The following is a 14,459-nucleotide window of genomic DNA, read 5'->3' as shown; positions in this document are numbered from 1 at the left end:
GTTAGGAGTTGGTTGGGAAACCCTAAGCCTCCGGAGTAACCTATTGTTTGCTTAATTATTTACAATTATTTGTTTATCGTGATTACCCCGTAGCCTATTAACTCCATGAAGGTGGAGACTTTGTTTACCATTTTAGTCTCAGTGCCAGTATTCATTTATTCATCCACTTAACCTTAGTATTGGTGCCCACCCCGTACCAAACACTGTTGCCGACCAGCTATGAACAGGACTGATAACGCTCTCGAGATGCTTATAGTTTATTAGTAAAGGTGAAGCAGTAATGAACTAGTAAATAAGATAATTTCAGATCGAGATGATAGCTGTAAAAGAAATAAACAGTGCTGAAGTTGGGAGGAAGAATATGCTAACATAGGACGATCAGGGAAGGCCTCTCTGGAAGTGACATTTGAGCGGAGTCCCAAAGAATGAGGTGGCAGCTAATGCAAAGGCCTTGAACAAGACAAGTGTACCGTGGATTTGAAGAACCTAAAGGAGAACAGTGTGTGCAGCTCATAGTGAGCAAGGAGGGATCGCACAGACAGTTCCTGGGGAGGCACTGCAGCACTACGCAGGGTTTCTCAGCCTGGGCACTGTTAACATTTGGGGCCAGATAATTCTTTGTTGTGGTTCCTGTGCCCTGTAGGATGTTGAGCATCATCTCTGGCCTCTAGATGCCAGTAACCCTGCCCCCCCTGCTTCCCAGCTGTGACAATTAAAAATAGGACCAGACAACTACTGACCAGACAACTACTTAGATGTGTGACCTTGGCCAAGTTACCTAAGCTGCATCTCAGTTTCTTCATTCGTAAAGCAGGAACCATTTGAGTAACAACCTCACGAGGATATTGTGAGATATTTAATTAATCCATATAAGTAGAGCACTTAGAAGAGTCCCCTGGCACAATTTAGTAAGCATTCAATAAATGTTAACACCATCATCATCGTTGTTGTTATTATAAAAGATACCATAACTCTCTCATGGAAAAGATGTCATTTTCACAAGTGTTCTGTGTTTAAACTTCTTGCTAATTTTCCTAAATTGACCTTTCCTGTAGCAATGTTTCCAAAAGGAGTAGATGATCTCCCAGTCGTATGTCTGTTAGCTGTTCATGTCATGGTGAAATGCAACAGTTTGCAACCTTTGATGACTTATAGTAAAAGTTATTACACCTCTCCCTAAAAGAGAATGCATATATACATATGCATATAAGATTCTGAAAGCCATCTCTGGATCCATGGACCCTGAAGCCCCAAGGACTCCAGTCATTCACTCAACAACTGTTTAGTGAATGCCGGCTATGTACCCAGCTCTGTGCCAGCTTCTGAGACTACAGAGGTGGGCAAGACAAAGCAGCTTGCTACTCTCAGACTTTACATTCTAGGACCAACATACTAGAGATTGGGAACCTCTGCTGCAGGGCATCTTCACTGGTAATTTGCATTTGACTTTCTGGGTAGATTGAAATGAGAATAATATTTTTTTTTTTTTTTGCAATACTAGGCTTTGCATGGGCCGCTCACATCCACATGTAAAACTAATTTACTGTGGTGCATTTCTGTAAAGAACAGAAACTAAAAATGCCAGAATTAGCTGGAGAGCCTGTCTGTGGAGGTAGGAAGCCCTGGGACCTGGGCCTCATGGCAACAAAGACAGGACACAACAAAAACAAACCCAGCTGTTGAATTTATGAAGCTTCTTTCACAGAACCTGGAACCACCCACTTCTTTGTGCATCAAGCTGAAAATTAATATTCATGTAATATTGACATCCCAGGCAAATGTACTAAATGCTTTTAATCTCTATTATATTTAAAATAACTAGGAGATAAGTATTGTTTTCTCCATTTTTAAAGTGAAGGAGCTGAAACTCCTTCAAGGTGACTTGACCAGCCAGTAAGTAGTAGAACAAACATTTGAATCAAGTTCCTGACGTGAGCTTTTTCCAAGATACCTGCTTTCTTTGGGGAGCAAAGAAGGGGATGGAGGATGGAGAGGAGGTATTTCTTAAATCTGAGGGAGTTGGTTTTTGTTTCAGATAGAGTATTAGAAGAAGAGAGAAGGAAGAATGCTAATCTTACCTCATTTCCTAAGCAAACTGTAGGAAATATACTGTTGAAAGGAACGCTGGCTCCATGATTGAATGTAGTATTACTTTTAAAATAGACGCTTTCATCTTCTTTGATCAGCACATGTGGGCAATAAGATGTCCATTAACGTTCTAGTGACTTACTCATTTTATTTGGTTCATTCCATAGCATAGTTAATGTTACAACCTGGAAAGATTTTATTTGAATTTTCTTTTCTCCGCAGATAGGCAATGTCTGGTCCAGCTGATGAGACTGCAGGAGACCTGCCTGTGAAAGATATAGGTCTGAATCTCTTTGGAGTGGGAGGGTTACAAGGTACGGCCAGCTGTTATTTATTACAGTTATGAACTTTGATCAGTAACTTCTTTACTTTTAATTTAAAGTATTTCTGATATTCATACAAACAAAGCCATTTAAGTAACTATATAGCTCTTGATTGGACTAAACAAGAAGATGGGGAATTTAGACCAACATATGGTATTTTACTGCACGCATCAATTATCAACAGCTCATAGAAAATGTAAAATCCCCCTCTGTTCTGATAAAGAATTGTTATAAATCATCTTTTTAAAATTCCGCACATCAGTAGAAACTACACAGAGAGTATCCAAGCCTCCAAACCGAATTGCCTGGTTTAAATCACATTCACCATTAAAATGTTTCTTTATATGGGAGGAAATGCCATATTTAAAAATTTTTTGCTTTTCAAGTAGAGTATCTCAAAATGGTTTGTTTATCCAAATGATATTGACTTTGTTTTATCAAATTAATACACATTAAAGATTTTCTTTGTCCTTTTATCACTTGGTCATTGCTGCAGTGCTGAAAAGCACTTTCAAATTAAGAAAGAGAAGTATGGCTTTAAGGAATAATTTAGAGTGTAGAGCTGTGTTTTTCTTTGTGTGTCCAGCATGTCAGCCATGCTGTCATGCCATAGCATTTGTCATTGAGAAGGGTGTGATGTGATTCCACTAAGACTTCTTCACACCCTTGTTAAAACATGGTGAGCAGCCGCCCTGACTACCACAGAAAGGTGGTCAAAGTGTTGGTCATTGAAAAAGACAAATTTAACTACAGAGCTTTTACTGTTGAAAGTGAAAAAGAATGTATAAGCTTTGCTTCAGATCTTTGGTGGAGTATCAGGGATTCAAGTACAAATAAATTTTAAGTGTGTAGAGCTATTTATTGGGCTTTGATACCCTAAGTTTAGTTCTTACCCTCTGTAACCCCCTCATAGGGCTTTAATTTTTGACCATTGATTCTTTGTTTCTTTTGGAGGATTGTTGAAAATTGACGAGCTTCACAGGAAAAAACTAAATTTAGGCATATGTAAAAAAAATCACATACATGCTAAAAGGTGTAAAAGTTCTTTAAAAACATATAATAGCTTATAAATGATTTATGAAGGTTTTTGTTTGTTTATTTGGTCTTGCAGATTTTATAGTTTATTTTCTATAACCCAGCACCCATAACACAGGAAAATATCTTCATCATACTGTTATTGTTACACCTCTTACCTTCTAAGGAAAAAAAGTACTTCTAGAAACCCTGACTTTTAGTTTTAGTATTTTCAACATTCAGCGTATAAACTGAAAAGTACTCTTGGAATCAGAGTTCCATCTTATATTCTTAAAGATGGTTATTTGAATACATTTTTGATTGGATACTATTGTTGCTCAAATCTTTAATATTGCATAAAAGTATTAATAGTAAGGATTTTTATTCTTACCTCCAATTGGTTAAATGAGCAATGCTATAACATTTTCTAAAGCAGTCTTAATTGTAGGTCACAAAGGAAAAATATCTGAGATGAGTACATCAAAGATTATGTTAATATCAACAGTTATCATTTTTAGAGACTATTTTAAGTAATCCTACTATTAATTACCTTGGCATTTTTGCAGAAACTTCAACAACACGGACAATGAAGTCTCGCCAAGCAGTGTCACGTATCAGTCGTGAGGAACTGGAAGACAGATTTTTACGTTTGCATGATGAGAACATTTTACTTAAACAACATGCCCGCAAGCAAGAGGATAAAATTAAAAGGTTATGATAAAAAGCTTTTAGCTTTTTTTTTTCCTGACTCTGTAAAGTTGGGAGGATATGCTTTTCTATAAACTTAATTGGAAACCCTACCTTGAATCTTTTCTGGAACAAGGCAGGTTGTAAATAAATACAATTTTTAAAAATGGAAAATCTTACAAACTAGAATCATAAACCAAAAAGATTATGAGTGTTTATTATGTCTGAAGTTGCTATTTGAAGAAAGCGCTAATAGTTGTGCCATGAGTGTATCATATCTCTAAATAACTTTTGCTTTAATATTTATAGTTTAATAAGCAAATGGCCAAAACATCTGTTTTTTTACAAGTCTTGATTTTGAAATGAAACTTTTAAAAACTAATTAGCTATTCTAACTTGTTAGAATGCATATTCCTTTAAGATTTGGGGTTTCCTAATGAAAACATCATTTCACTATCTGGAACATATTTAACTTTCCTTGGATTAGTCTAGAATCTGTATTTATTTTGAAGAGTCTGCTGTTCCTGAAGTAATAGTGTCACTTTTGTATGCAAAAAAATTCTGCAGGGATTATTTCTTAAGAGTAGATATTTTTAATTCTTTCTTGTTCAGAAACACTATGACTATCTACTGAATGTGTGGCACTGAAAGTTCATTCTCATTTATAAGCATGAACAGGTCGGGGCTTATATTCCTATTCTAGGTTCAGTGAAAAGGTGAGGTAGCCACTGAAGAAAGAAGATAGGGGTTTTTCTCTGCTTAGAACTTAGCCTCTAAAAGAGTGATTCTGGTCAGTTTCTACTCTGTGGACTTTGTTTCGAGGACCCACTGACCTGCTTTGTGTAGGGCTTCTCCTCTGAGTTGGATTTTGAGTCATGATGCTGGCTTTTTTCAAGACACGTGACTCAACTTGCCCAGTTCCTTTTCTGACCAGTAACATGCCCATCACCCTGTCAGAATGAGACATTTAGTCTGTGACCACTAAACAATTTTTTTCGTTGTAATCCTAATTGGTGAGTAAAAGAGTTGAATTCACAACCTTGACCTCATTAGTAATTCGTCCTAGCCAAAAAACAGAAAATCATAATGAGCTATGTAGTTTAATGGAAAAAGGACTAGGCTAGGAATCAAGTTGTGTGCATGTGTTCTTTTATCTCTCTGCCACTAGCCTATGGTATGTTCAAGCTGTTTAACCTCCTGGGATTTTATTCAGCTCAGCCCTGAGAGTAGTGATCCAATGACCAGTATGACCCAAAGCTCTAAATTTGTTCTCAATTTCACACCACTGACACTACCTAGATACATGGGAAGGATTGCCTTTAAATTTATCCTTAGGATATAATTAGAATCACTTACTTTAGTACAAATGTAGATTTCATAAAACACCTTTCTAATTAAGTACTCAAACTTTACCCAATCACTTATTTCATTAATATCATAAAATAATCAAATGAAAATTATTGCTGGACAAACAGATGCAATCTTATATTTCCTGACAAAGTTTACTTGAATATCTTTGAAGAAATTTTAAGCCTCTCTATTGATGTGCTTCTTCTTTCCTTAAAAATTGGGGTTGTTTATTTTTCTCTAGATGTTGACTGCTCTAAATCTGTGTCTTTCTTCTGAATGTAATCTCTGTGAAAGTCTTTTCTGTAACAGAAGAGTCAAATATTTAGCTTGACATCTTATTTAGTTGGCTACCGTATTTCTCTGGATAAGCCATTTGGAGGGGCTCAGGGCCCTAAACTCATTAAAGGTCTAGGTAAGTGTGTGGCTCTGTTGGGCTATGATACCTGCCCAGATATCCCAATGATATATCATTGTCTGGATTAGGTGGAAGAGGAACTAATCCATTGATTATTTTACTAGAGTGTTTGTGGTACTCTTGGATCTTGGTTTTTATTATCCTATATCCCTTATAAAGCATGTTTAATGGATGTGCCTCAAGGGAAAGAGAAAACAATCTTAACTGATTATGTTATGCATAGCTCTCCCTGATGCCACATGCTGGAGGCCGAACAGCCAGAAGTGTAGATAGACGTGTATGACTACCGCTTTTACAGAGGACTCTGCTTAGGGCAAGAAAAGGTTGTTCTATGACATCCCAAAGCTATTAAGGATTTTTTTTTTATTTCACTTTTGTTCTCTTAAGTAAAAGCTTCTGTCCATAACCATGCTAAAATAAAGCAAACCCCGTTTAAAGAAAAATGAAGTGTGTTTTTATTTTCAATCTCCTGTCTGGGTCTTTATAAAAATAGATTCACTGTAAACTGGAATCAGCTATTGAAGATGTGCGACCAATTTTGTAAAGTCTTGAACTTGTGTCTCTCATCAAAGCCACCTTTTCTTTCTTGTACTGCCAAGATTTTTCCATTCACTGTCAAGCATGTTTTCTGTACGTGTATATTACATCACCCCCATGTGCCCTTTCTGTCTTTTGTTCTGTCTAACCAGTTTTTATCAAAACTTAAAAGAATCAAAGGTATAAACCTCTGAGATGTCAAAAGCACAATGTATGTCTAAATTTAAAAGTAACGTTGAAATAATACTTTTGTATCTAATTTTTTTCTACCATTAAACTCGCATGTTTCTCGAGGTCTAAGCAACATTTAATGGTGCATTTTGGTTTCTTTTGAATTTTTCATTGGGCTTTTAATATGTGTGTATCTATGCACTCTAACATTTTTGTATTTGTAATATATCTTAATCCTGGAGAAACTGAAAACAATGTATCACCTAAATGCTGCATAGCCTTAATACACTTTTGAAAAGTTTTAACTTACTGTGGCTTGCAAATATAACCCACCACATCCACAATCTGTAGCTACATTTAAGTGCATACAGCATTCCTACATAAGGTCATGCGTTAAAAATTGCATTTGAGAAACATATGGAGTAAATATGTGTCCTCTCTTTACTAACCTTAAATGATAAGCCTTAGGAAACTGTTATTTGTCAGTGCTATAAAGCAGATTGTTGCCCAGTGGTTTCAATTATCATCAAAGGATTCTTCACAGGCAGTAATAGTTACATCAAAACCTGAAATTTATTATTCAGGTTCAGCACTGAAGTCTTCACAGTGATTATGTTCCTTTCAACAGAATGCATTTTATGCTGACTTCTCACATTCCTTTTCATCTTTTTATTATTTCCCTAGAATGGCCACCAAGTTAATACGGCTAGTTAATGACAAGAAAAGATATGAGCGGGTTGGTGGCGGCCCCAAGCGGCTGGGAAGAGATGTGGAAATGGAAGAAATGATTGAGCAGCTGCAAGAGAAAGTTCATGAGCTTGAAAGACAAAATGAAGCCCTCAAAAACAGATTAATTTCAGCCAAACAGCAACTTCAGATCCAGGGTTACAGGCAAACTCCATACAGTTATGTGCAATCTCGTGTTAACACTGGGCGTAGAAAAGCGAATGAAAATGCAGGCTTACAGGAATGCCCCAGGAAAGGTAAAACAAAGCTTACATTAAGTCCTAAATTTAAGTTTTCACAGGTTGTTTTGCACACACAGATTTGTTGCTGTATTATTCATGTTTTTAAGTGTCTTTAGAAAGGGACAGAAAAATTGGTTTTTTTGACTTTGATAAAATCATGTTAAGAGTCACTGGATCGTGCTCAAATTTGTCTAGTTAAAACATTGAACATAACAATTCATCCTAATTCACAGAAGAGGCATGTATGAAGCTACATAAAATATGAATTGAGTTTAAGTTTTTTTTATATTATGGGCAGAAATATTGACTTAGGCAAATGGAGAAACCACTAGCTAGTTACATGATCACAGTATCATTCTGAATGATCACACTTAAGTTCTTCATCCAAACGCCTTCTATAAATTTTACAGAATTATTTAAATCTCTCTCATTGTGTGGAGGCAGCTTGACAGTGGAATGTGCACACAATTAAGGTTTTAAAAATTGAGTTCTTGCTCCTCTACTTACTATCTGGTGACCTTGGACAAGCCTAATCATTCTGAACTTGAGTTTTCTTTACATGTAAAAATAAAAGGATTTAAGCAAATGACCATAAAGTTCTCTTCCATCTCCAAAAAATGATCGTAGGTCCCTTTCCTCATCTTGAAAATGAATCACCTTAAATCTACCCATCTTACAAAGCAATTCAGTTGCATAGAGAAGACTCAATACTATAGACAGAACCTAAATATTTCTAATAAAAATTCCTGATCCTCTCCATCCACACACAAACTTTATTTATAATGAAGCAAAAGTCAATAAATATTTTTAAGTAAGTTTTTTTCATTTCCACTACGAGGGAAGGAAATAAGATTTTAGCTCTAATTCATCTTCGTTTGGAATATGCTTCACATAAAAAACAAACATTTTTAAGGAAATAAAAAAATCATGTAAAACTTTCAGTTCATTGAGAGAACAAAAAACACCATCTGAACAGAAAGAAAAATTTGTTCTATTTTTTTTTCTCCAAGCCAAAATGTTAACACTATCTGTTCCCTAGACAGAGTCCCTTTGAAGTCAATAAGGCCTCCACGCAAGCAGGAGGCAGCTGCAGGATGAAAGGGCTTGGCAACTCCCAGCTATGTGAGATTGGCAATGGACTTTGAATATAACCAAAGTAATCATAGTGAATTATAAATCAGAAAATACATTCTGCCACTAATTAACTTTCTACAAGGAAGGGAGCACTTGACCTCCCAGAGCCTCATCTTCCTTGTCTGTAAAATGGAGTGATAACACCAGATTAGAAAAAAGGGCAGGAGATGGTAGATCCACAGTAACGTACAAAAATATATTTTACCTTTTAAAAGTCGTTTATCGTCTCTGAACTTTAGTTTTATCATCTTTGACTGTTGTTGGTCAAGATGACCTCTGCAGTCTGCAGGGTCTTTTATGCTAAATAAAAGCGATCCCCAAATATGAGATGAGCATGGCCAGCTAACTAGGGCTGTGGATTGCTGTTTAAACAGGAGAGTTTGATGGAAGTTCCTGCCTATAGAAGAGCCACAGAACAAGAGAGTTCTTAAAATGTGACTGTGTAGATTAAATTTCTCCTCGTGTTTACACTCTTAGTAATTCGGACCTTTTTCACTGTTTGGTACGGGGTCCAGGACATACAAGTTGCACAAAGCACTGAATAGTGATGAACGCTTTCCTAAGTACTGTCTTTCTGAATAAACTTGAGGCATCATTATCAAGGTTGATATCTTAGTAGCCTTAATAGACTCTTCAAAGTCACCTTTGGGGCTGGGAATTAGGCCAGACTTGTCAGAACTAGGGGCTGGATGAGAACCCAGACCCTCTTGGGCCACAAGCAGCCTTACCCCTAAAGCTGCTGTGCAAATGTTGTCCTTTCCTGTTTGTGCTTCTTGGGATAAATAGGATAAACAGGAAATACTCGCTTAAGATGTGATCAATGTAATGTAGAAACAATTCTTATTGTGAAGAACCAATAGAAAGATTTGTACAAAGTGTATACATTTTAAAGTGTAACTATTGGAAAATCACCATGATACTGTAAATTCTAAGCAATTTTTTGAGTATAGTGTTTTTTTTTTAATTCCAGTAGTGATGTTCAGTGTTTCCATGATTTATGTAGAAAAGCTTAAGAATGACTATTACTGCCAAAATAATATAATTGGCGAATTTTAACACAGTAAGCTACTGTAATGTTTTAGGCAAAGGATGTTCTGTTCTTTAGACTGGATTATAGCAATAAACGTTGAAAGTTTTGGAAATAGCAAATAACAGTTCCATCATTCCTAATTACAATTTTCATTTTTAAAAAGTAAACTTTTCTTAAGAGAATGAATTTTTTTCTGACCTTTATATTCTACATTTAAAAAAATCTAAATTATGTGTCATATTTTATTTACCTCAAGCTAGTAATTCCATTATCTTCTAAGTGTGAAGTAACTCCTATAAATAAAAGTATGTCTCATTTTTAACAATGGGACCAGGCTTGTAAAATTGCATGTAACTATTTTTGTAGGAAAAATTACATTTTAAGTGCAACAGCAAAATGTTTTATTTAAAGGAATCCTATTGATGATCCTTTCTCAAATTACCTTTGTTTAAATATGGATTTCCTTATTGAGGTAGAATAAATCAAAGTACAGGAGACATTTTGACTTAACACTCGCAGTTATCTATGAATCACACAAATGAAAATAAGGTTCAAAATGTACGTTCAAGGGGTGTGAGTGAGTAATTTAAAAATCAAAAAAAAACTTTATCATAAATAATTTAAAAAAGATTAAGTTTTTGAAAACTTTTTCTTTCACACCTCAGTTTATATTATAAAGACCTAAAGTTAAAACTTTAGTTCTTTCAGAATTTACTTCAGGAGTCCTAAATCTGAGGTAAGTGAACCTATTTCTGGGTAATTTGGTTTCTACAGTAGAATTTGTTAAGTGACCAATACTTGCTGCTATGTTTTATTTAACGCCAGCTGGTGCCTAAGATCTAACAGTTCCTATGGCAACGTATGTCTGATTCTCTGTACTAAATAGAGCACATGTATCACAGTACTTAAGAGACTTTATTATGTTACACATGTCCTTATGATAGCAAATCAAGGGTCTTTCCTTTCTAACTTCACTTCTCTAATCTTATTATCTTCAGGTATTAAATTCCAAGACAAAGATGTAGCAGAAACTCTGCAACCCATGCCTACAAAATATGGCAACAGTTTACTTGAAGAAGCCAGAGGAGAAATACGAAATTTGTACGTATTCTTTTTGTGGTCATTATAGAGCATTGCCTATTGATCCCTCCCTTCCCTTTGTTTTAAACGAAATTGGTTTATGTACAGATAATTTGCTCCATTGAAGTACAGCTAGATCTGTGGGGTAAGAACAGATATTACATAACATGTTTCCAGTAAAATGAGGAAAATGAACAACGTAACCTACTGCATCAATGGACGCCTTTAGAGAATAGTTCTCTTTATTATAATTCTACCCCCAAAGGAATGGCATAAAGCCCAGTCATTAGCATAGTATATAAGCTTTAGAGGCAACATTTTCATTCTCAGAAGAATTGGAGGTAATTTTTTTTTTTTAGGTCACGAATTAATTGGCCTTTTTGTGTTTAAAAAAAATTGGGAGTGGCTTAAAAATTTGGAGCTATCAAATACATATGGATTTCAGATTTTGTTTCACTATGATTCTACGGTACTGCATTCTTCATCATATTGTGGTTTCAGAAACGTTACTTCTGCCACATTGAGCTTACTTTTCCAGTTAATCAAAGCCTTATGATGATTTCAGTGTCTGTAAGTCACACAAACGAAGATAAGGTTCTACCTTATCTACAGGCCTTTGCCTGGATCATCAAAAAGTCACAATTCTGAGCGAGGAAAGAAAACATGAGACAAAGAGTATCCTACTTTGAATAGCTGCTTGGGAATAAAATAGGCTTAAATTTTTTTTCTTTTGAATATTTTAAATACCAGATATAATCATGATTAACCTGTAAGAGAATAAAATTAAAAGGCTAGACCTAATTATGTTACTGGTTAGTTAGCTGAAAAGCCAGATTTCAGACCAGCTTTTTGAGGCTCATTACACTGGGATGCTGCCAGGCATGGTAGAAATGAAATAGAAGCCAGAGACCACTAAGCTAGTTGTGTTTTGCAAATTTCTTGCCATCTCTCTGTGAAGTGTTCATTTGCGTGGTATAACTGGTTTTGTTCATTTAGTTCATTTGTGTGGTCATACTGAAAGAACAAAGGCACATGAATTATCTGAAGATGACCAAATCATAGAGCACATTGCAGGTGGCCAATAAATACTGAATTGAATTGAACTGAAGTCCAGTCCATTACCTAGGACATTATCTTATACAAAGCAACACGTACAATTCTTCTGTATATACTTCCAGATCATCACATTTAATCTGCTACTATTTCACCATGTCCAGAGGCACTTAAGCTAAAATTTTTAACTTAATGCTTGCTTTTATTATGAAACACTTTCTTTGTACTGATCTTACATACTGCAGATTTTTCCTCAAACTACAAATTCTTGTAAAGATTCTTTATTTCAGAGAAAATGTAATTCAGTCACAGAGAGACCAGATAGAAGAGTTAGAGCACTTGGCTGAGATCCTGAAAACTCAGTTGAGGAGGAAAGAAAATGAAATTGAGTTATCTCTTCTTCAGCTTCGAGAACAGCAGGCTACAGATCAAAGGTATGTTAAAACAGAAATATCACTTTGATAAGGTCAAAATTAGTTTAAAATACTTTATCATGTGCCATAGAAGGATAAGTCTAGTCTACTTAAAAATCATGTTTTTCCTTAACATTCTGCATATAAGCCTGCTCAGGACCTGCTAACTACTATCAGCAACTCAAGTGTAAGGACATTTTTCCCTAACCCACTCTGCCTCATCTTGTTTCCTCTGCTCATTTGCTCCATTTGCCAAGCCTGTAGGAAGTTCTGATACCATTTGATTGCACCTACCAAGAAAAATGTGTGTGACAAAGACTCAGTTGTTGGCATACCTTGTGAAGAAGTCCAGCCTTACTAAACCTTAATAAGATAGTAAATTTTTTTTCAACCTTAAAAGGTAATAAATTCCATAATACAGTACATGTTTTTTTTTCATCCTGTAAAGATATCACCTCTCCTAATATTCAAAGTTTGCATTGAATTCTGCTGATCGTTAGGGAGACAGTGGGGCCCTTCCACAGTCTCCTTGCTGCCTCTTCATTTTTGATGTGAGATAACACACAGTATTTTCTTTCCCATCCTTCCTTGTTGTTTTTTGGTTCCTGATACCTCTTCTCTCGTTTTGTACTTCCACCTTGTACTTCCAACGAGACTATCTTTCTACCATATTCTTTCTTGAATTATTTTCTTCCTTTGTAGCCTTTTCTTTTCTCTTCTTTTTGTTTCTTTGTTTGGGCCAAGCATACCCAAAAGTAGAGAGAGTAGTGTATTGAAATCCCATGTACCCATCACTCAGCTTTAACAATTACCAACATGTTAACCAATCTTGTTTCATCAATCCCTTCACCTTCCTTTTCTTAAATTAATTAGCCCCTGCCACATATCATGTCATCGCACCTGTAAATGCTTCAGTATCTATATTTATTTATTTATATATATATGTATCTGTCTGATAAGGAATTTTTTTAACATAACCACCATGCCTTTATCACACCTCATGAAATTAACAGCAATTCCTTAATATCAGCTAATAACTTGTTTATAGTCAGACTTCTCTGAAGACATATTTCTATTGTTTGTTTGAATTGGAATCCAAATGAGGTCTGCACATTGCATTTGACTGTTCTTTTACGTGTCTTTTATTTCTCTCTTACTATTTCTTAAAACCAGACCTAGATCCTTAATATGTTTTTTCCCTTTCCAAGGGATATCAGGCTCATGTGGCTAGATTCCCATTTAGAAAAACCAAGTATGATTTTCCAGTTTTTCACTTCTGAATCAAGAGTTTGATTCACCTTCAACAAACTAATCTTACATGGTAGTACTTTAAAAAGCTAAGAAAAGATGCATAGTAGAAGACTTGTTTTAAAAAAAAAAGGGCTAAAAATATATATACAGCTTTATATTTCAGAGATTTAAAAGGTTAGTATTATCTCTAATAATTTCTGTTCCTAAAAAAGTTATGTGTAAAATTAAATTATGTAATGAAATTCTATATATTTAGTGACATTTATATACCCTTCTAAGTGCAAGACAAAAAAAATGAATTTTGAGAATTATACTTGTATTAGGGGATACAATTTGAATGCTGGTTTTGAACCAGGGTTTTAAATACCTAGAAATTATCCATATTCCCCTAAGAAGAACTGATTTAAAGTTAGCCTTCTTGGAAAAACTCAGAAATGGTTTCTTGTGAGGAACAGTACTGAAGGACCAGACCCTACACTGAATATGGTGATCTTATTAGTAAATTGCCAATAGCCCGTATTTAAAATACTATCTGAAGATAAAAATTCTGTACTTAAGCCAAGTCCAAGCTTGGAGCCCATTCCTCAACAGCTGAGTACAGTTATCAGACTACTTTCTCTGTTTATTTCTTAAATTCCCAAAGAGTAAGATGGACCTTGGGTTGGCCATTCCTTCTTTCAAAGGGGTATGATCATCTGAGAACTAGAGTTTTCAGTGTTAGTTAAAAGGGAGATACAAAATGCCTTCAATCCTAGGACTCGAACAGCAGAAGAAATAGAGTGATAGAAGGGCCCACATATTTTAAACTGTAAATATTGTCAGCAAGAGACATCAACATATACACATAGAAGAGTTTACCTGAAAAATTAAACTGAGGCCAAAGGGAGGGTATAGTTCAAGTGGTAGAGTGCATGCTTAGCATGCAGGAGGTCCTGGGTTCAATCC

At 35.3% G+C, this 14,459-nt stretch overlaps 1 protein-coding gene across 1 annotated transcript in view; it reads left to right on the top strand.

Annotated features, from left to right (window-relative positions):
* The window catches only part of RPGRIP1L (RPGRIP1 like), an 86,424-nt gene that overhangs the window by 391 nt on the left and 71,574 nt on the right, over window positions 1–14,459 (top strand). The window contains exons 2-6 of the mRNA XM_006207841.4: window positions 2,311–2,402; window positions 3,992–4,136; window positions 7,270–7,568; window positions 10,716–10,818; window positions 12,141–12,284. Coding sequence (XP_006207903.2) covers window positions 2,318–2,402; window positions 3,992–4,136; window positions 7,270–7,568; window positions 10,716–10,818; window positions 12,141–12,284 — 776 coding nt within the window. The 5' untranslated portion in view covers window positions 2,311–2,317. The remainder of the gene's footprint in view (window positions 1–2,310; window positions 2,403–3,991; window positions 4,137–7,269; window positions 7,569–10,715; window positions 10,819–12,140; window positions 12,285–14,459) is intronic.

Source organism: Vicugna pacos, chromosome 9 (assembly GCF_048564905.1).
Source record: "Vicugna pacos chromosome 9, VicPac4, whole genome shotgun sequence".
Lineage (NCBI taxonomy): Eukaryota > Metazoa > Chordata > Mammalia > Artiodactyla > Camelidae > Vicugna > Vicugna pacos.
Note: the sequence above shows the minus strand (reverse complement) of the source record. Positions and strands in the feature narration are given on the sequence as shown.